The sequence below is a fragment of the Ambystoma mexicanum genome, chromosome 2p, assembly GCF_040938575.1.
Source record: "Ambystoma mexicanum isolate Mex_15411 chromosome 2p, UKY_AmexF1_1, whole genome shotgun sequence".
NCBI classification, from domain to species: domain Eukaryota; kingdom Metazoa; phylum Chordata; class Amphibia; order Caudata; family Ambystomatidae; genus Ambystoma; species Ambystoma mexicanum.
In genome coordinates this window covers 272,807,300-272,828,758 of record NC_090923.1, presented here as the reverse complement: position 1 = coordinate 272,828,758, position 21,459 = coordinate 272,807,300, and the positions used below count along the sequence as shown (strand labels likewise).

Here is a 21,459-nt window from a genome sequence, read left to right as displayed (position 1 = left end):
ATGTGGAAACCAGAGAGTGCTTAATTTAAGATGGGGATTAGCACTTTAATAGATAAAATGACATAGTTCCAATCTTAGGTAAATGCTCAATGAAGGATACACTGAGTCACACTGAGTCACAAAGCACAAAGTCACACACATACACACACACACACACACACACACACCACATACCACACACACACACAGGTGCAAAAACACTTCTGTGATCATATTGTTAAGAAATGCAAGTTTAAAGGTAGAAAATTGGAAGAATAATGGATGCACATGAAATGTTTCTATCTCAACAGGAATATATTAGTAGAAGATTTGTTATGGAGGGTTTCCACTGCTTCTTTAGGGTTTGCAGTACTTTAGTCTATCATTAACAGATTCAACCTCTCGTGTTATACCTTCTGGGGGTTTTCTCAGAGGTGTCACTAAAGAAGTATAAAATAATCATTGTGAATATGGGAGGTTTGAATTTGCAGATGGGTAGATGAATGCAATTGCTTTGGATATGACTCCACCCTCTCCAGACTCACGGTGTATAGTCATTGGTGGCAAACCTCATAATAGGCAGTGTGTCTTATTGGCCCTTGTAATGCTGTCATGCTGATGTTACAAATACAGTCTATAAACGGTAGCTCTGTGGCTGTGGTTTACCTCTCTGTCGATTTGCTAATATATAACAAATGTGAGCGAAACCTAAGCCATCAAACAGCAATGAGAACATTGCTTCCCTTTCTAATGATTTTATTGTTTCTACCATTAAGCCGTTTTGGTAAATGGTTAAAGAAAACAAAGCATTTAACTAGATGACCATTTAGTTGTTTTAATTGTTGTATAGGTTACATACACCTCATGTATACCCAGGCAACATGGTGTTTACAATACAATTGCTTATTAAAAGTTTATATTATGTAGGACCATATCCATTCATCGAGTTTAGCGTAAAATGAGTGAATCAAGCCATAACCCTCACAAACAGGGTCATTACTGGGGACGGTAAATCCCCCACCTGGAGCAGTTGATTGCTATTAGCATCCCGGCACGTTTCCTGGGTTGCTAATTGTTTTGTTGTTTTAAGTTGAGAAATGGTGTGTCTGCCATTTTCAACTGAAAAGGAAAATACAAAACGAGACGGCTGCCTTGGACAAGACATAAGGAAACAATATGTACTCCATTCTCACTTTCCATTGTGGGTACTATCACGACGAGGGAAGCTCTGGGGCACTTAGTATTCCAGGCACAGGTGAGGAATGAGGAAGCAGCAGCTAATCAGGGTGGGGGTGGGGAGTGGAAATTGGGAATTGGGAGGAAGGGGACAAGGAGGAGCACTTATCTGCTGTCTGGCAGGGAGGATGCCAGCCCCCAGATTCTGAGGGTGAAACCCCTGTTAAAAGCGTCCTCATTCACTGCGGCCCCCACTCCGTGCCAGGATGCTAATATTCAGTATTGCAGAGTGTTCAGCATTAGTTAACTTAGATGGCATATTGTATTCTCATATTAAATGCATACTGGAGTTTAGCTATATTCTTAAATCAAGCACACACATTATGGATAACTAATTGCCAAATATAATGCTCATGGTCAAACTTGTGTCCAAATAGTTATGTCTGGCTATTCAGAAATTAGGAATCATAACACATTTTTAATAGAGGAAGCAGAATCTAAAACCTCAGAGAACACATGTCATATTGACGTTCATTTTTTATTTCTCAAAAACATATGTACTAACCTGCTTCATCAGTCCTTATTATATCTGAAGGATAACTCGGTATTCCATTCCCCATTTTGTTAGTAGCAACTACACGAAATTCATATTCAACCCATGGACTTAAGTCCACAGCCATAGCTGTCATGCTTTTTCCATTGATTACCTCAGGAACTAAAAGCAAAAAGGGAAACTGAATAACCTTACTAAGTAAAAGGTAGCAATTGTTGAACAAAGTATATGATGTGTCAAAATAGAATAAAATTACCGGTTGCAACTGCCTGCCAACCCACTGAATATATTGTTCGGGCCTGGATGGTGTAGGTTGTAACTGGGCTGTGATTATCAACAGCTGCCTGCCAGGACACCTGGGCTGTGGTGTCTGTCATTTCTATCACTTTTACATCCTTTGGAGAACCGGGAGGACCTACAAAACAAAGAAAGTCAGAATAAAAGAGGTGGTGCATGAATGATGTGTCATATGTTTGAAAAGCAATCATGATATATATACATATATATTTTTGTTACACGTTTCTTGCTGATATCAAACACAATGGGTCATATTACAGAAACGTTGCATTGGTGCGATTGCAAGTAGCACAATATCAAATATGCCCCTCACCGCCCCTGCAGAAACATTTTCTTTCAATCCCAGCAAGAGTATGAAATATCACAGGTGCAACACTGCATTGAATGAATATGATTTAATTGCATGGCATGGAGACTTCTTATTATACAGAGTAATCTTTTATTTTTGTGGTAGCAGTAAGCATGTATTATTTTACACAACGTTTTTTTTTCTTTTGTATAGAACTACTATGTTCTATATGTTTATATATGTTTGCTGCTTCCCATGTGGAAAGATGCAGCCTAGACAGAGTTAGTCCAAGCTTCTCTCACAAAGTTTCAGTCACAAAGTAGTAATAGTATACCATGTGCACACGGAGTGAAAACTTCACAACATAACAAGTACAACAAGGGTATGACAAGTACACACTTCTAACTGGCATAGGTACCACACCAGAAGAGAGAGTGCATGCTTTCCTCAGACACTATGGTATGGGGTGGTCTGTGCTGGTGCAAGCTTATCTTTTTGCACATGCACAACATAAGCAGGGCATGTGTGCTATACACAGGTCCAGTTCAAATTGTTCTTGTACATATTGTATAGCGCGATCTTCCTTGACACATTGGGACATGTGCAGCACGCGAAGGGACACGGCAAGCTTCTTTGATAAACAGTAACACGTACAGCATGAACGGGCCTGGTGCAAGTTTCCCTCATTCATGGCTAAAGGAAGGCCATGGGCAAGGCCAATGCATGCACAGCATGGGCATTGAAGGTGCAAGCTTCCCTTGCAAATGTTCACAGCTACAACATGGGCAGGGCACTTGCACACTTCCTTATCAAATCCTAGGTTAGGGACATTCATTGCAAGCTTTCCTCACATTGGGTGCACTTACGGACAACTTGGGCAGCGCCCTGCAAGCCCCACTCTCTGGCACAACTGGCACACTTTAGACATGGTCAGTGAACGTTTAATTTGAAAAGAAGAACAGGTATAGCATGGTTTCAGGCTCCCCTGATGCCTGACAGCTGTGAGACACCCAGTGATCTGAAATAACCCTCTGCCCCCTGACACATCGTTTGCTTACCAGTGAACAATGTGCCAGATGGGTTAAAGGTCAGGTACAAGGAGATCATTGCTCAGAAGCGGCAGATTCCTTTACTCAACCCTTGCAATCCTTCACCACCGGCCCTTGGTCCGGGATCAGTGGCGGGGACGGCCGCGTGAAATAGGTACGGATACAGTGGTCAGTGCAGCTGTTGCTGAGCCTGCATGTGCACTTGGTTTTGTTAGTATGCGTGGCAATGTCTCCATGCGACAAAGCTCACCAGCAATTCTTTCTACTCTTAACTATTTAAGGGGTCAGAAGCTAATTGCTAGTGCTCAATTATCCATACTCAATACTCAATTATCCATACTCCAGAACCTTCGAGAAGTGCTGCTGCTCAGCAATGTTTGGAAAGTTAACACTGACAAGCAGACCAGGTTTTATGCATATGAATTATTTTCTAATAGGTGCTATTTATTGCCAACTTTAAGAAAAGCTATAGCATGCTTGCATCAGGGAATTCAGTTTATTTATGGTGTGGTTTTATAATTCAGTGAATAACTGTTTCTTTGTGAGATCACAAATCAATCAATGACACCATATTTTAGAGGTAGCCATGACAACATTGCTTACAAATCTAGCATATAATTCAGTACATGTGTAAATGCTAATAAAACTCTTTGAACAAATGTGCTACTTACACAGTTCCTAGTCACATTCTGAGAGTGCCTGTAAAGGACCATTATCAGACAGTGACGAGGCACAGTGAGATGGTGGTAGTGGGGGACTGTGAATAGGAAGAGTGGGGCAGTGATAATGGGATACTGAGATGAGGAAGAGTGAGATGGGTATACTGGTGGACTGTGATGAGGAAAAGTGAGGTGGGGTTAGTATGGGACTGTAAAGAGGAACAATGTGGCAGAGGTAGTGGTAGACTGATGAGAAACGGTGTGGTATGGTTAGTGGGGGACTGTGACAAGGAAGAGTGAGGTGGTATAAGTGGGGAATGGTGATGCGAGAGAGTGAAATGAGGTAGTGGGAGAATTTGATGAGGAAGATTGAGGTGTAGCAAGTGGGGGACTGTGAAAGGAAGAGTGGTGTGGGGAAGTGGGGGACACTATGACAAGGAAAAGGGATGTGGGAGAATGGGAAATGGAGACAAGGAAGAGTGTGGTGGATTTAGTGAGGGACTGTGACAAGGAAGAGTGAAGTGTGGTGACTAGGGGACTGTGAGGAGGAAAAGTGAGTTTGGGTACTGGGGGACTGCAACAAGGAAGAGTGTGGTGGGATAGTGGGGGATAGTGAAAAAGAAAGGAGTGATGGATTTAGTGGGGAACTGTGACAAGGATTATTATGGTGGGAGTTGCGGACTGTGATGAGGAATAGTGAGGTGGAGGAGTGGGGTACTGTAATTAAGAATAGTAAGGTGGGGTTAGTACTGGACTGTGAGGATGAATTTTGAGTTGAGGTACTGGGGGACTGTTATGAGGAAGAGTGAGGTATTGGTAATAGGGTACAGAGACACGGAAAGGTATGTTGGGGATAGTGGGGTACTATGATATGGATATGATATGATATGATATGGAGTTTATAACGCGCCTATACACAAGTGTTTCAAGGCGCGACATGGAAGAGTGAGGTGGGTTAGTCAGAGATTGTGAAAAGGAATAGTGAAGTTGGAGATGTGGGGGACTGTTATGAAGAATAGTCAGGAGGGGATAGTGGGATACTGTAATGAGGTAGGATAGTGGGAGACTGACAAGGAAGAATTTGGTGTGGTTAGTGGGGGACTGTGATGAGGAAGAGTAAGGTAGGGTAATGGGGCATGGTGATGAGGAAGAGGGATTTAGGGTAGTGGGGGACTGTGACAAGGAAGCAGGAGGTGAGGGCAATGTAGGACTGTGACAAAGTGGTAGCAGGGTATTGTGATGAGGACAAATTAGTTGGTTTTAGTGGTTTTCCGTGATTAGAAAAAGTGAGTTACACGTAGTGGAGTACTGTGATGAGAAAAAGGGTGATGGTCATAGTGGGGTACTGTGAGAGGGAACAGTGAGATGGTAACAGTGGGGGACTGTGATGAGGAAGAGTGACATAGTGGTAGTGATGTACAGTGATCAGGAACAGTGACGTGATGGCAGTTGGAGACTGTGAATAGGAAGAGTGAGTTGGTGGTATTGGGGGACTGTGACAAGGAAAAATGAGATGATGGAAGATGGGTACTGTGACGAGGAAAAGTGAGATGCTGGTAGTTGGGGACTGTGGTGAGGAAGAGTGAGGTGGTAGTAGCTGGGGACTGTGACTAGGATGAATGAGGTGATGGTAGAAGGGTACACAGATGATCAACAGTGTGTTAGTGGTTAGTGGTACTGTGACAAGTAGTTGGTGGTAGTGGGGTACTACAACAAAAAAGAGCAACATGTTGGTAGTGGGGGATTGAGACGAGGAAGAGTGAGATAGTGGTAGTGGGGGACTGTGAACACTACTGCCCACAGCCAAGGAATGACCACCCCATTTCAACTGCAAGCAGCTGCAGAACCAAAGCAAAATAAATCCATGAAATTCAGACTCAGGAGCCGTGCTATGGTCACTTCATTACTGAGCACCTGGGGCTTGAAGTAGATAAGGGGGGATGTTTGTCTGGCATGTTCTGTGATTTGGGATAGGAGGAACAGAGGTGTTGCCAGTAAATTTAATACATGGTCTGGGTTACAGCGTGTGTGCTCTGCAGTGTCTGGGTTATTGAGAATGCCCATTGTCACCAAGAGTACTGCGAGTCCCCCAGTGTGTTCAATAGAGTGATCCAGGTGGATATGTGCAATTTGCAGGTGCCTAGTACAGTGATACAGTAATTGGATGACCTCAAAGTATGCAGTGTGACAATAGAACAGTGCAGGATAGATTCCATCCTTTTTTGACCCTGCTAGCAGACAAGAAGTACAAGGTAGACAAGGAGAAGCTACAGTATTGCAAGAAGAGGTGGTGTGTCTAGGACAAATAATATCTACAGAAGGGCAAAGGATAACTCCAGAAAGATTAGCAACAATACACAGGACCCCACCACCGTGAACGGTAAAAGAGATGCAGCACGTTTTAGGAATGTGTAATTACTGCAAGGCATGGGTTTTTGATTATTCCTGTCTGATACTGCACTGGTTACCTGGCTACCCTCTGAACCACAGGCCCAGATCCCTGCCATCCCAGTTGCACACATGTACTGCCTCCCAGAAATAGCCACAGGGGCACAAACCCCTGGCATACTAAAGTGGTCTGTTAGGAACAGTGATGCAGGGTCACTTCCCCTGTGAACAAGCACTTGCAGCAGTGGTATTTGCCATAGAGAAGGCAGCAATGATAACATTGGGGTACCCTGTAGTATTATACGTGGCACACATGCTTTTCACAATACTTGAGAAGTCACAATCCACAAGCCTTGGGATATAAGGTGATACTGACAAATCCAGCGATTGAGGTTGTTAGCTGTCATGTGGTGCACCCAGCAGAATTCATAGCACAGCTAACTGTGCCAATAGAATATGTTCATCATTGTGCATCGTTCATGGACAAAAGGGAAGGGATCCCCAAGATGAAGGGGGAAGTAATATAGGGGAGAGACATGGTCTTTGTTGATGGGTCATTGACAATAATTTCCAACATGAGATGCAGGTATACAGGAGCCACAGTGGTGTGTTTCATGGAGGGAGAGTTCCACATTTGGTCACAGGTACGATTGCCAGCTCATTATTCAACACAGGTTTCAGAATTTGTGGCCCTAATAAGAGCATTAGATATGTCAGAGGGGCACGTGGTTACCATTTTTTCAGACTCCGCTTACGTCACCTCCACATTACAGTCATGGTTGGCTGATGAGAAAGAATGGGGTTCAGAAGGAGTTATGGGTTCCTGGTCCAGCATGCAGACCTGCTGGTGTGGCTAATAGAGGTACTGACGCTACAAGCTGAGGTAGCGATAATAAAGAGCTCCACAAAAGCAGCCCCGAATTTATCTCCCAAGGAACTGATTTGGCTGACCGAGCAACAAAAGAAGCAACCTACCAGCCCAAAGGCACAATCAAGCTATATCCAGGTACAAAATAGAAAGTACCCATGATGGCACAGAGGTCCAAAGGACCCGAGAGCCCTGACACTACAGAGCCCTTCAATGCACTACCCAATGTCCAGATAATAGAACTGCAGGGAGAAGCACACCAGGAGAAAACTAAAACTTAGTGAGTTTATATTTTTCCTTTAAGTATGGGATGCTTGGTGTTCACAAAAGCATACACAAATTGAATGAGGGTTGCAAAAAACAAGAATAGATATTGCTTGGCCACAGCCAGCTTATCTCAAGAACAGGATGGCTTGCCTAGTTCAACTAAATCTAGCTTTTCTGGGAGCTTAAGTCTGGATGTTTCTCCTCTTATGTTAGCCAACATATGGAGGACTGCCCTAGCATCTCCCAGAAATTCTGGGTAAGTATTATGGACTGGTCAAATATCTTCTGTGAGCACCACCTTTGCCAGAGTTGTTATCTCAAAGAATTGGGGGCAGTCGAATATTTTTTTTTACACCAAAGCGCTGATGTCTGGTAGCCCAGTGAGCAACTGGTCCAAAACTGAGAGTAATTAGGTGGCAAAAGTGGTTAATCTCATACACAGTATTATTCAGATTCAGAAATAGCTTTATTTTGACAGAGCGTCATAAAAGCATATAAACACAGATATAAATAGAGTATATAATCACTTTGCATTAAAACAGATATAAAATCTTGATATATAAAAATAGAATATAGAATCAGATAGAACTGTTGTTCCCTGGCCAGAAACCCATCATTCAATTCCTAAACTATTATGAACAAGCTGGGGTACCCGGTGTTGCCCGTGTCCTGCTCGAGTGGTGTTAGGGAGAATTCTCCAGAATGGCTAAATTCCCTTACCTACTGAATCCCTCAGCAGCTTTGCTGGATTTCTAGGATTTATTTTTTTCACCTGGTAAGAGTGTCAGCCTTTTCTCTCACTCTTACATGTGTTTTGCTGTGTGTTTAACTTTTTTGTGTTCATAGACTGTGGAGCCTCACCTACTCAATAGGCATCATCTCTTTACTTTGTGACACACAGCACCTTTAGTGCAGTGACACAGGGTTGTCTTTTTCAGACTTCCCACTTTAAACTCAATTTTCTGGGACTGACTACTGTCTCCCAGAACATGTAAAGTAGCCATTGACATAATTGGTCTTTTTAAATTCACAGACCCAGTACAAACTATCTTCCATAGAGTACTGGAAAGGGTTAATAGCTATCCCTTTTTGTCTGTCTCTCATGGAACATTGTTTCGTTAGCCTTTCTTTATGATTCGGCTGGTAGTAGTGGTATCTACCATATTTTTCCGACCCCGGTCTATGAAAATAGCCTCGGTACTGTTTTAGGCGAACTTAAATCTGCTAGACCCCATTTACTTTTATTTGGTTCCGGCTGTGTTTATTCACCATTTCTTTTTGTAAAGGTCTTTCTCGTGTTTTACTCTGCGCGCCAAACCAGGTTTGGTTCCTTTGTTCGCCGGCCTTTGGCAGGCTTCTGCACAGAAGCCCTCCTTAGGCGCCTGAGAGTCTAGACAGGATGTGAGGGAGGAGTTTGAGCCCCCCTGCACAGGGTCTCCTCGGAGACCCAAGTCACACTCTTGTTTGATTGGCTAGGTGACTGTCCTGCAGAACAGCCACTCTGCTGTGTGATTGACAGCCAGGCTGTGTGAATGGGGGAAACTATATAAAAAGCAGGTCTCTGGGTCTTGGATGGCAGAGTCGCCACTGGATCGAGAGAACCGAAGAGAAGCTGAAGGAAGAGGACTGACATAACTATTGAACCCCCCGGTGAAGCCCTGCTGCGGGTCCGAATCTCCTAAACTTCGACGACAGAGAGGATCTGCAAGGAATTTGCTGTGCACTGCTGCAGTGAACCGGGCAGCCAGGAGGACCGGACCCAGTTTGGGTTTTAAGGACAGCACCTTTTATTCGTTGCTTTGCTCTGCTGCTGGTTTCTTCCCTGGGCAGTGCAGGACCCTCCAGTCTTCCTCCTTCATGTCAGTCCGACAGTCGCTTCAGTAACCATGAGCCTGCCTTAAAAGGTAGTTGTTTGTTTCGTCCGACCGCGGTGAAAGTGTTTGGAATCATTTGCTAATCCAAGGGCTTGTCCTTCTCTACTCTTTTAAATAACTTTTTCTTCGACCAACTTCGTTTAGAACTCTTGGCAAAGACTTAACCACAAACTACTCTGAACTGTGTGATCCTCTGCAAAGACTCTGAACCATTAACATTGGCCCAGGACTATTGATTTGAATCCTCATTGTAGTAAGCCTTTTTAAGATTGCCCTGCCTACTTGTTGGTGCTTTTTGATTTTGTATAACCTTGTCTTTCCCTCCCTTTTTAAGGGACTTCATTTTAAGCTTAACTTGTCCACAATGCAGTGGTGTTGTGTAGTATATTAAGATTGTGATTTTCTGCTACTTTATATTAGTGAACTGTTTTACAAATGATGGTGTAAATAAATGTATATTCTTTTACTCAGAAGCCTTGAGTCAGTGTTTGTTTGAACCATAGCAATTGCTGTCCTTTGTGTAACTTCTGATACCGCTCACTTTACTCTTGAGATACGTCTGGCTGCTCAGCCATCATTACCACTTTACTGTGTAGTACAGGCTTGTACCAAAGGTGAATTTGTACTTGCACTTGTAGTCTTAATTGTGTGTGGTGTTCCCTAAGGGTACTGCTTATGATTCTGCCTAACACGTGGTGTCTCATGTGCCCTGGAGGATGTTGCTCTTGTCCTCCTGTCTGCAAGTCTTGCTTTAGTTTGCTTGTGTCTCATGTGCCCTGGAGGATGTTGCTCTTGTCCTCATGTCAGCAAGTCTTGCTTCAGTTTGCTCTGCTGTCTCATTTGCCAGGAGAAAGTTTCTCTTGTCCCCTGGTCGGCAAGTGGTGCTGCTTTTTGTTGTGATTCGGAAGCTCTTGATATTGCAGCTTTTCCAAGTGATGTTCTTTTTTTGTGTGGCATGTTTCAGTCACTCAATGGCTTAAGCACATTTGAAAAAATGTCCAAGAAAGATTGATTGATTTATTGTGCTCTCGTCTCATGAATGAACTTAAGTAAACTGTAACCTTGCAACTTCATATATTTGGAGTGGCATGTTAAAAAAAAAATGTTTTATTCCCTTTAAAAATGCTTTAATAAACACTTTCGAACTGTATACAGTAGTAATACATTTCAAAGGAATAACCAACACATCAGACATTTTGCTTCAGGCACTTTTCCAAATGTTGCCTTCTTCTAGCATCCAAACATAGACTAGGATCTTGCCCCAGACAAATGAGGAATCCATGGAAAATGTGGTAGCAGTGGGTACAACGGTGTGAATTTGTATAGCCAAACATACACAAACACATACATACATTCAGCTTAATACATTAGATTAAAGTAGCTAGCTCCGCATGCTTACACCATACATACGAAAGAATTACATTTCCATGCATTTGGCCCTCATGTTCCAGCTTCTACAAATATAACGCGATGCAGCAAACACCACATATGTATAATTTGTTTGTTTACATAAGCTCACTGCTTCGCTAGTCAGACAACGGCCCTCTGCTCTAAATATTGGACATAAATATTGTCTGTATCTATGCATGTTAGGACAAAGCATAAGAAAGTGAGTCATTGTTTCTTTTGTGGCACCACACATTTGGCAAGCATCGCTGTCAGCCAGCTTCCAGTGCTTTATAATGGGGGCCAAGGGTAGTATCCCAAACCTAAACCGCAAGAACAACCCCCTCTCACAGATTGGGCACGAGTGATCGAGATAGCTCTCGTACCCCAATGCTGACTTATGGAGGAGATCATCTGGACATGCCTGGAGCTCTTTTAGACCTTCTAACAAAAAGCACAATATAGATACTTTCATTGTGTCTTTTATTCTAATCACAGCCTGGACTTTAATACACAGCAGCGTTGAGGCGGCGGGAGAGGGAACACCGAGCTGGATTGAGCGGTCGCCCGTAGCCCGGTGTGCATGCAGTGAGGCTGCCTTCCTGGCCCCATTGGGCCTTCAGTAAGCATTATTTAGCAGGCACTGTGTGTTTTGTTTTTGGCGCTCTGTGCGTGTTTGTGCTGCCCCCTGCCCCCTCCCTCCAACTCACTTCCTGGTCCTCCTCTCCCCTGTCCCCTCCTGCCTCCCTGACCGCCCACTCCCCCCTCCCCTTCCTTTCCTCCTGCCATGAATCCACCCCCCCTGGGCAGCCCCCTGCCTGGCAGCCCCTTCGGCTAAGGGCCCCCTTAGGCAAAGGGTGGCTCCTACAGCTGCGGATCCCTGTGTCTGCAGGTGTCCGCAGGGGACGCCAGGCGCCGGTCCGCCTTCTTCTGGATAGCTCCACCTGCTCCCCCAGCCCAAACAACCCACTCCTTTCCTCTCCTTTTTCATTCACATGGTTGTCCCACTAATTGTGGTAAATTAGGTCTGCTTGTCTCCCCTCGCAGGACTCTCAAATTTAGGTGGCCTCTACACTTGGTACCTAAATTGTATTTGGCACAGCGAGTAGAGCGCTCGCTTTGACATCCGTGCAGAGCCTGCTAACCCAGGTTCGAATCCCGGCAGGGCCAAATTCAGCCTTTCATCCTTCCGAGGTCGATAAATGAGCACCACACACCGTGGGTAATAATAAGCAGCGCTCAGATACCTGAGGGTTCGTAGCGCTATATAAATGCAAATTATTATTATTTTATTATTATTTACTTTGTAACTGTTGCTCTGAAATTGTGGTAAACTAGGGCTTTCTGCTTCATTCCTTTCCACTTGATCTTGTCTGTCTTCCCCCCACTCCCTCCTTATTCCATGGTGCTCTCTATCTCTCCTATCTTCTCTAACTGCTTCTCCATTGACTATCCTGCTCTCCTCACTAAATCTGGTAGGAAAAAGTTTAAAAAGGATATCCTGGTCTCCAACCCAGGCCTCCCTATCGCTGACACCTACACTAGCGCCTCCTCCAAGGAAACTCTTACTGTCATCCTCTTTTTCGTGCCTTCCCCTGACCTATGGACCCTTCATATGGTCTCTGTGCTCTCTCCCTTCTCCTCTTCTCCCATTAATGGTGGCACCCGTTGGGATGTCCTCTTGGCCCCCTTCCACTCCTCTAAGGCCTTCATTAATGTCTACGCTAATGGGATCGTCTTGTCCAAGGCCCTCAGGCCAACCTCCACCTCTTTGATTGACGCTTCCCGCACCTCATCAACTTCCTTTCCTCTACTGCTGTCCCCTCTTCTCTGTCCTCGGCTACCTTGCCTCCACCCTCTCTCCGGCTCCTTCTTCTTCACCTTCACAGGGCTTTCCTCTGATCTGCACCCCTCCCCGGAAGTCCTACAAGTTTGGCAACCTACTCCACATTGCCACGCTCAACTCTCGCTCTGCCGTCAAACATTCCTCTGATATCTGTCACCTTCTTGAGGAACTGGACCTTGACATCCTAGGTCTCCCTGAGACATGGTTCACCGCCAGCTCTGTCACCAGCTTTGACACACTGCTACCTGACGGTTACAAGACCCTCTCCTTGCCCAGGCCCAACCGTGCTGCGGGGGGTGTTGCCCGTATCTTCCCTGAGTGGATTCCTGCCACTGTCACTCCTATGCAGACATACTCCTCCTTTGAATGCCTTGTCTGCCGACTCTCTCGCTCTCCTTGCCATTCCCTTACCATGGCTACTATCTATCGGCCACCTGGTCAAATTTCCTCCTTCCTCTCTGAGTGGGCTGACCTCTCCTCCTCACTCCTGTCCTTAACCACTCAACTCATCTTTCTTGGTGACTTCAATATCCACCTCCTGTCCACCCTCTAGACTCTTTAGCGACCTCTGCGACTCTCTCTCACTCTCTTTTCTCCCATCTGGGCCGACCCATTCTGCAGGGCACACTCTTGATGCTCTGATCTCTTCTGACCTTCCCCTCTCTGTCCCTCTCTCCACTCTTCTCTCCTGGACTGATGACTTTCTCTTATCCTCCCACCTCACCCTCCCTACCCCACAGACAAAGCCACCCTCATCACTGCCACTCGCGGTCATCCGACCCATGAAGCGCATGTCAGTTGAGGCTTTCGCTACCACCTTCTCGCCCCCCTTCGTCTGACTCCCACCCTGACACAGCCCTCTCCACTCTCCACTCTGCTATATCTGAAACCCTTGATATCCTTGCCCCTGTCATGAGAATCCGCCTGAAGCCCAAAGCCAAATGTAACTCCAGGTATGACTCGGATCTCGTCACCCTTAAACGCAAGTGCAGGGTGGCAGAGAGGAAATGGCGTGCTTCATGTTCATCCACTGACAAACTGGCCTGCCGCCTGCTCCAAATGCAATACCGGCTCTCCGTTCTCACTAAGAAGAGAGCCCTTATCCAAGCCCGCATCTCTGCGGCATCTAACAATTCGGCCAAACTCTTTAAAATCTGCAAGGAGCTGGCCAACCCTGCTGCAGTCTCCACCTCTCATGTCCCCTCCCAGGCACTCTGCACGGCACTGGCCTCTCACTTAATTTCAAAAGCTCAAGACATCCTGTCCTCACTCTCCTCCTATCACCTCCCCTCCCCTATTCCCTGCTCTCCCTCTGGCCTTTCTGCAGCCACCCCTCCTCCCTCCTTCTCTGCCTTTCCCCTTTTTTCTGCTGACGAGGTTTCGAAACAAGTCGATCTGTGAAAGCTTTGTCAAAACAGGTCCACCCCTGTTCCTCCAAAACTATCAAGGACAACATCGACTCCCTGGCGCCTGCCCTGGCTGACTTCTGCAATCACTCCTTCGCCTATGGAGTCTTCCCATCCCCCCTCAAGCACTCCCTTGTGCACCCCCTTCTTAAGAAACCCTCCTCCGACCCCTCCTGCCCAGCTAACTATTGCCCAATCTCTATCACTCCCTTCCTGGGCAAGCTCCTGGAGAAACTGGCCATCTCCCAGCTTAATCTCCATGCTGAATCTGTTGGTAGTCTTCATGTCCATCGGTTTGGCTTCAGAGCTGCCAGAAGCACGGAAACTGCTCTCCTGAACATCCGTGAGGACCTGCTCTCAAACCTTGACTCTAACACCCCTTGTGTTCTCATCTTGCTCGACCTCTCTTCCGCCTTTGACACTGTTAACCACACCATCCTGCTCAACCGTCTCTGTGATAACCTGGGTATCACTGGTCAAGCTCTGGCGTGGCTGTCCTCCTTCCTCTCCAATCGACCCTCCCAGGTCCAACTGGGTCCCTTCCTCTCTGATTTCTTTTTATCTACCTGTGGTGTCCCCCAGGGATCTAACCTCTCCCCCTGGTTGTTCAACCAGTGTCTGGCAATTCTTGCTCACCGCATTGCCGCTCTCTGTCCCAACTTTCAGTGCTATGCGGATGATACCCAGCTCATTTTCAGGCTACCCTCGGCCTCCTCTTCCACTTCCCTCATCTCTGACTGTCTTTCTGCTATCCAGGAATGGTGTGCCGCCAACGACCTCTGCCTTAATGCCAGTAAGACTGAGATTCCACTTATCAGCACACCCACTTCCCCCTTCCCTGCAGCTCTCTGGCCGGCCTCCCTTGGCCCTCTTCCTGCTCCTAGCTGCACGGCAAAAAACCTCAGGGTCATCTTCAACTCCACACTCTCCTTCTCTCCTCACATCTCTGACGTCTCTAAGAAGTCACACTACCAGCTGCACCTCCTCAGAGGTATCCTTCCTTTCCTCTCCTTCCCCCAGAAGCTCACTGTCTCCAGAGCTCTGGTTCTCTCTAGGCTGGACTACTGTAACAGCCTCTACCTAAATCTTCCTGCCTCTACTCTCCGCCCTTTGGAACTCATCCAGAACATGACTGCAAGACTTGTGCTTGGCCTCAAGTTCAGGGACCGTATCTCACCTGGACTGAAACCATGTACCGCACTTTCCTTGCACTTGCCACCAGTTGGCCCTTTTATTTATCTTGTATTCTACTAACCATGTACTGCACTTCCCCTCTCCCCTTCCCCTGCACTTTTCCCAGTCCCCCTACCCTTGCACTTGCGCAATCTGAATGACACCTGGCCTAGTAGGATCGTTGTCTGTCTCCCCTTGTTCCCCCCGCCTCGTCGCGCCTTGAAACACTTGTGTATAGGCGCGTTACAAATACCATATCATATTATATCATATCAGAGAGAATTTCCAAAACCCCATACCCAATAGTAATCCTTTCACATAGGAAACCCATTTCACACTCTTCCCCCCGGGCCTCATTACAACCCAGGCGTTAAGGGGTTAACGGTGCCGTAAAAGGTGTCGGCGCCCTTAAAACCATAACGCCTGATTACGCGGTCCCTTTGCGGGTTGCACTTTAACGCCTGCTTTTAGCAGGCGGTAAAAAACCAACCCGCAAAGGGACCTAGGAGCTAATTACAGCACTGTAATTTACGGTGCCGTAATTAGCGCCTTCCCCATTCCCATTGAGCCCTATGGGCCAAAAATGGGAATGGGGAAGGGCCCATGGTGAATGGGGAATTACCACCCCGCCAACCATGGAATGTGGCGGTAATTCCGCCATTCACCATGGCGGACCCCGGCATAGACCATGGTGCTAATAGCACCATGGTTTAGCGCCGGGGTCGTAATGAGGCCCATAAACTCTACCAGCCCTCCTTTCTGGGCTTCCAAACCCTCTGCATGCCATAACCTAAGCCAGTATAACAGAGGCTTCAGTGCAATCAGATCCCCAAGTGGAAGCACGTCTAACTCCAGACGTACACAGAGGGGGCACTCAAGTGAAGGGCCAAAACGTTTTTTAGAAACTTAACTTCTATGATATTCACCACTCTTGTGTTTCCGTAGCCCCATAGATCACCCCCATACCAGGCAGTGATAGATCGAGCACTATGCAGTTGTGACACTGGTGCCATTTGAGTTGAGATATTTCGATCTGCGCTGCCCATTCACCATTCTCCTTACATCGAATACCAAGGTAGTCCAAATGACAAACTTGTTCTAGCAAAACTCCCACGACTTGTATTGATAGTGAGCGGAACACATGTGTTTTGGGCGGAACAGCATCACCTTTGTTTTCCCTATATTTATTTCCAGCTGTAAATTTTTACACTTGGCTTCAAAGATTGTACATGAGTTTCTTAAGCCTGCTGGCGTCGATGACAGCATCACTGCGTAGGACAGGGTTAGCCACTATTGCATCTATTATACCTTGCACATAGATGCAAAACAGGAGGGAGGTAACGACACATCCCTGCCTTACTCCTTTGCCGACTGGGAATGGTTGAGAAATTATGAAGGAGATACTGATTTAACCCTATCCCTTTGCCGAGGGCACGTTGAACTTAAACAAATACCACGTGGGGATGCAACAGCACTGATAATGGTTTCTTGCAGACAGTGCACATGCCAATTTCAGATCAAAATGTATTTACTAAACAACACTGCACATTTATTATGCGGTGTGCCCAACTTAGTTGTAAGAAAAACCATGTTCTTATGAAACCCAGCACTGCATTAGCCAATTTTACTATATTTTGTCCTTAACATTAGCTACTCCTTTATATTTTGATACAATGTAAAACAGAGACCAGCAGTGAATACATCATAACGGAATGCATTCAAGTGCCCTCCCTAATGAATACCTCCATATATATTGGCACACAGTTTATTAAAGGCAGTCATGCCCTTCCCACTGATAGTCATATGACGACACTCTCGCCCCCAAGTATGTGGGGTCATGAGAAAAGCAAGTGTTTTAGGGTTTATCCAGGGTTCATCAATATGTGATTGGTATAACTACATTTGTCTGTATAAGTAAACACTGATCATAAGTGCACCTTAAACAATGTAAACTTACAACGTAAACTTACACATTACTTTGCCAATAATAAACATATTACGATTTAATTACACGTTATACCGCTATACCTAAATGTGAAAAAATAACATAGTCCCTGCACTTTTTAGGATTTCAAGGTTGAAATGCATTTTGCAAATCTGACATTTACCTCTTACAATTAGTCGAGCAGCTGACGAGACTTTGTCTACAGCAGTATTTACCACACACTCATAGTCACCGCTGTGCTGTAATTGGATATTCCGAATCATTAAATCACCTGAAGACCTCTGCAAGAACCAAATCACAACATGAATCACGTGAAGACCTCTGCAAGAACATGACAACATGAATCACGTGAAGACCTCTGCAAGAACAGCAATAGAACATTAAAAAATAACCTCAACATCTGTATCAAAGGAGCAAATACATGTTTTAGAAAGCGAGGTACGGGTCTTTCATAGTTTCGAGTATGCAATCTAAAAATAATTGCAAATTCTAATTAATAGTTCTTATTGAAAATTAGAAGGACGCTCGTTTGTTTTCTGTTACAGATACAATTAAAAGAATTACATATGCCAGCTATATTGAACGTCATAATTTAAGCTCAATTGAGAAGTGAATAGAGGATAGCTCAGGAGCAACACGCTGGTCTTGCAAGCAAGACCACGCAGCGTAACAAAGGTTCTAATCCCAGATGTCCACTTAAAAACCAAACTCAGATATGGTATTAGAGGCGTTATAAAAAGAATAATTAAATAACATAAATAGATCTATATCGTCATTTATAATGGTCAAACTTTGGCTCATCAGTGTTCGCTAAATCATAAACACTTTAAAGTTATCTGGCCAACTAAACTCGACCTTAATATCCCTACTATGCAAAGCATTGTAGGGACATTCTCTGGTAGCACAATTGCATGCTTTACTTTCCAGCGACCAGTGCATATTGCAACCTTCCTATCCCAGGAACAATATGCATGTTAGCTGCAGTTTGAACGAAAAACGAGTATAGAGCATAAATATGATATATTTGCAAAACACAGACAGACACTCACAAGAAATGGAATAAGATTACTTTATCATGCCCCCCACTCCATACATTTCTCGACGATCAGCCAGATTCTCCACCTGGTCAAATGACCCACATTTTACCCAGAACACCTAGCCAGATGTGGCCTTGTTGTATATCTACCATTCATTTGTGAGCCATTTTGAAAACTGCTGCCCTGATCTACATTGCGGACCACAGAACAGCATTTGTCTACTGATTGTTTATTGAGGCAGCATGAGATAGTCAAGATCAAGGTTATCAAAGAGGGTTCCAAATCACTCCAACAAATTCCACTGGAGGGTTGACGCATACGCTTAGCTCTCTACCTAATATTAGCCCATTCATATAATAACTAACAGATTCAACACCCCATAAGCTTCTGAGTCCTGCAGGGTCGATTCCTCTACGTCGTAAAATTCTTCAGGCAGACATTGGGCAAAGTACTAGTCACCATGGACAAAAAGGACAGAGCTTTAATGATCGTGTGTGACTGCCAACTATAGCAAAATATGACCACCTTAGCATCGTATTTGTATACAGTAACAAAATCATCATTTCAATTAACCTTTGCTTTTATGATCTATTTTTTTATTACTTGTTTTAATTGAAAATGTAAACAATTTTTACAAGAAGTTTTTTCCTATGTCTTCATGAGTAAATATCCTTCATCCGTTCGTGGGGTCTTTGCGAAATCCCACTTCTGGTGTTTGCTAATCTCTGGTCAACGGGAAAACCTTACCTCCACTAAAGCGGTGTGTGTGTGGAGTGCATTCAACAGTTTTTTACTTGGTGTTTTTTGTAATGTGTCTGTCCAAAAGGCCAGTCTCCTGCAAGAAAACAACCACTGCAATTACCCAGGATGTTTTCTCTCCGATCAAGAGCCGACACCACCATTCTTCTTCATCATAGAACTGCAGATTTTTAAACAAGTTTCCTAAATGGCGAGAACGTATCCCGGTCAAGCCCTGACAACAAAAAAGGAGATGTTTTATGGTTTCTTTCGTGTCCTTCTGAGTGCAAAAGTGTCAATTTTGGTGAAGAACTTTGTTTTCGCCTCGCGAGGATCTCATTCGTATGCAAGATGTTCAAGCGAATTCGCATAAAGTGTTTGCGAAGCTTCCTGTCTGGACATTTTGCCAACTAGGTGCGGCTTACGTTGACTTTCGTTAGATCGATTGAAAGGTCCAACACCAATTTGACTAAACTAGCATCTTCCAATGTTTGGATCCAGTCCAATTCGACAATCCGTTTTTTTACCTGTTCAGGGTTCTGAATGAATTCCACTTCGGAACTGCCAACCTTTTCCAACAGTAGTTTATTCCTGCATTGCCAATCGCATAGCATTTTACAGGGCCCTGCTTCAGTTTCTTTGCCAATGGCTTTAAGGATATAAGGTAAGGTGGTGAAGGTAGCAGGATTTTTCTATACAACAGAAGATCATTCCTGGCCACTATCAAGCTTAAAGATTGTAATGACAGCTCCCTCCTGATTAAAGAAATAGGAGTAGATGTAGACAGGTTCAAGATGTTCTTCCAGTATAAACCTTCCAACTTTGGCCATATTTTACCTGGAAAGCCAGGCATGGCTTCCATACCATACGTGAGACTGGGAATGACTTTAGATTTTTTAAAAGTCAGAAGCGGGGAGATTGTGAATCGTCCGTATTTCCTGTTGATTATGGTTGACTGAGAGATCAAGAGGCGTGTTTTTCTCTCCATGCTTTCTTGTATCAGGACCTCTTTGATGTTATTATTTAGGATAACTCCTAAATATTTGAGTTGGCGATTGACCACAAGGAGTTCTCTCCTTTGGTCTTATGGTTCTTGAAAATCACGATCTTTGTATTCTCGCGGTTCAACTGCAGATGATTTCCTTTCAAATATACGGGAAAGTTCGTAATTTGCCTCTGATGACCTATTGGAGTGTGGTCCATTAGAATAATATCATCTGCATACAAAAGGCGTGATATTTTTGCATCTCCCAGTGTAGGTGGAAAAGAGAGAACTCAGTTTTCATACTCCCCAAAATCTGCAATATAGGCATTATATAAGGCCGGGGCCAGGGGGCAACCTTGTTTAACACCCCGTTCAGTTTTGATCCATGAAGAGAGTAGGCCAGTTTGGTTGAGCCGCACACACATCGAGGTTCGTGAATATAAGGCCTTGATAGGGTTCAAGATTTCTGGGGGACATACTCACTGTTCAAGCTTTTCCCAAAGAGTTGTTCTGTCGATCTGGTCAAAAGCTTGAACAAGATCGATAAATGTGATGTATACTTTCGGACGTCCCTCTTGAACCTTAGCTTTGAGTGTGCTCATTGCGAGGATATTCGCGGACGTGCACAGGTTGTTTACAAAACCGGCTTGAAGTGGGTCTGCCGTTTTTGAAGTTGTTGTCCACTGTTGAAAGTTTTCCAGAAGCATTGAACCGAAGATCTTTCCTATTGATTCAAGGAGTGCGATGGGGCAGTAATGATTTGGATTGTTCCTGGCCCCCTTTTTAAATATCGGGACTACAATCGCCTTCTTCCAAGACTGGGGACTGTTGCTGACTCCACACATTTTTTGAACACTTCTGAAATGAAAAAAGTCCAAGATGATGCTTGTTGCTTTAGAACAAAGTTGGTTATACCATCTGGACCTGCGGCCCTAGACCTGGTAAGTTTTCTTATCTTGGCTAGTATGAGGTCGTGCTCGGTAGAGATGTTCCATACGGTATTTGTCGAGAAAGGATTCTGCTCTTTGGTTCCAATTGCTGCGCTGTATATGGTTGTGAAATTTTTTGTCCAATCTGATTTGCTTACTGGATTCGTTAGCGGGCCTGTCGGGTGTCACTGTTCATTTGTATTAAGGACCAGAACTCTCTTGGCTTCTTGCTACAGATTACACACAGCATTTCCTCCGCATCATCTTGGTATCTCTTATATTTGGTGTTTTTCAGCCAGGACCAATAGGAGTTCCTCGCATAGGCTGCTTCCTCTGTTTTAATTATGCAGTTAGATTTTTTTGCTGCACGCGTTAATTTCCTTAGTGCTTTCCTTCTTTCCACTACTTGTGCATTATATGCCTGAGTTGATGGTTATGGGAGCATACCGGACCTTTTCTTTTGCGGGATTAAAGCTGCCAAAGTCGAGGAATAGTCCACACTGCTGACATTATTGTAAATATAGTTCTGCTCAGTGTAGTTCTTTGTGAGAATTTCTATGGCCTTTTCTGACAGCCATATTCTATTGCCACATGTGTTAGTGGCCAAATTCACAG

The 21,459-nt window shown here is 44.7% G+C and overlaps 1 protein-coding gene across 1 annotated transcript in view; it reads right to left on the bottom strand.

The window, feature by feature from the left end:
• Positions 1–21,459, bottom strand: part of LOC138566368 (contactin-3-like) — a 1,374,021-nt gene that overhangs the window by 224,928 nt on the left and 1,127,634 nt on the right. The window contains exons 14-16 of the mRNA XM_069643533.1: positions 17,319–17,436; positions 1,965–2,123; positions 1,721–1,870 (exon numbers count right to left, since the gene is read on the bottom strand). Of these exons, the coding sequence (XP_069499634.1) occupies positions 1,721–1,870; positions 1,965–2,123; positions 17,319–17,436 (427 nt within the window). The remainder of the gene's footprint in view (positions 1–1,720; positions 1,871–1,964; positions 2,124–17,318; positions 17,437–21,459) is intronic.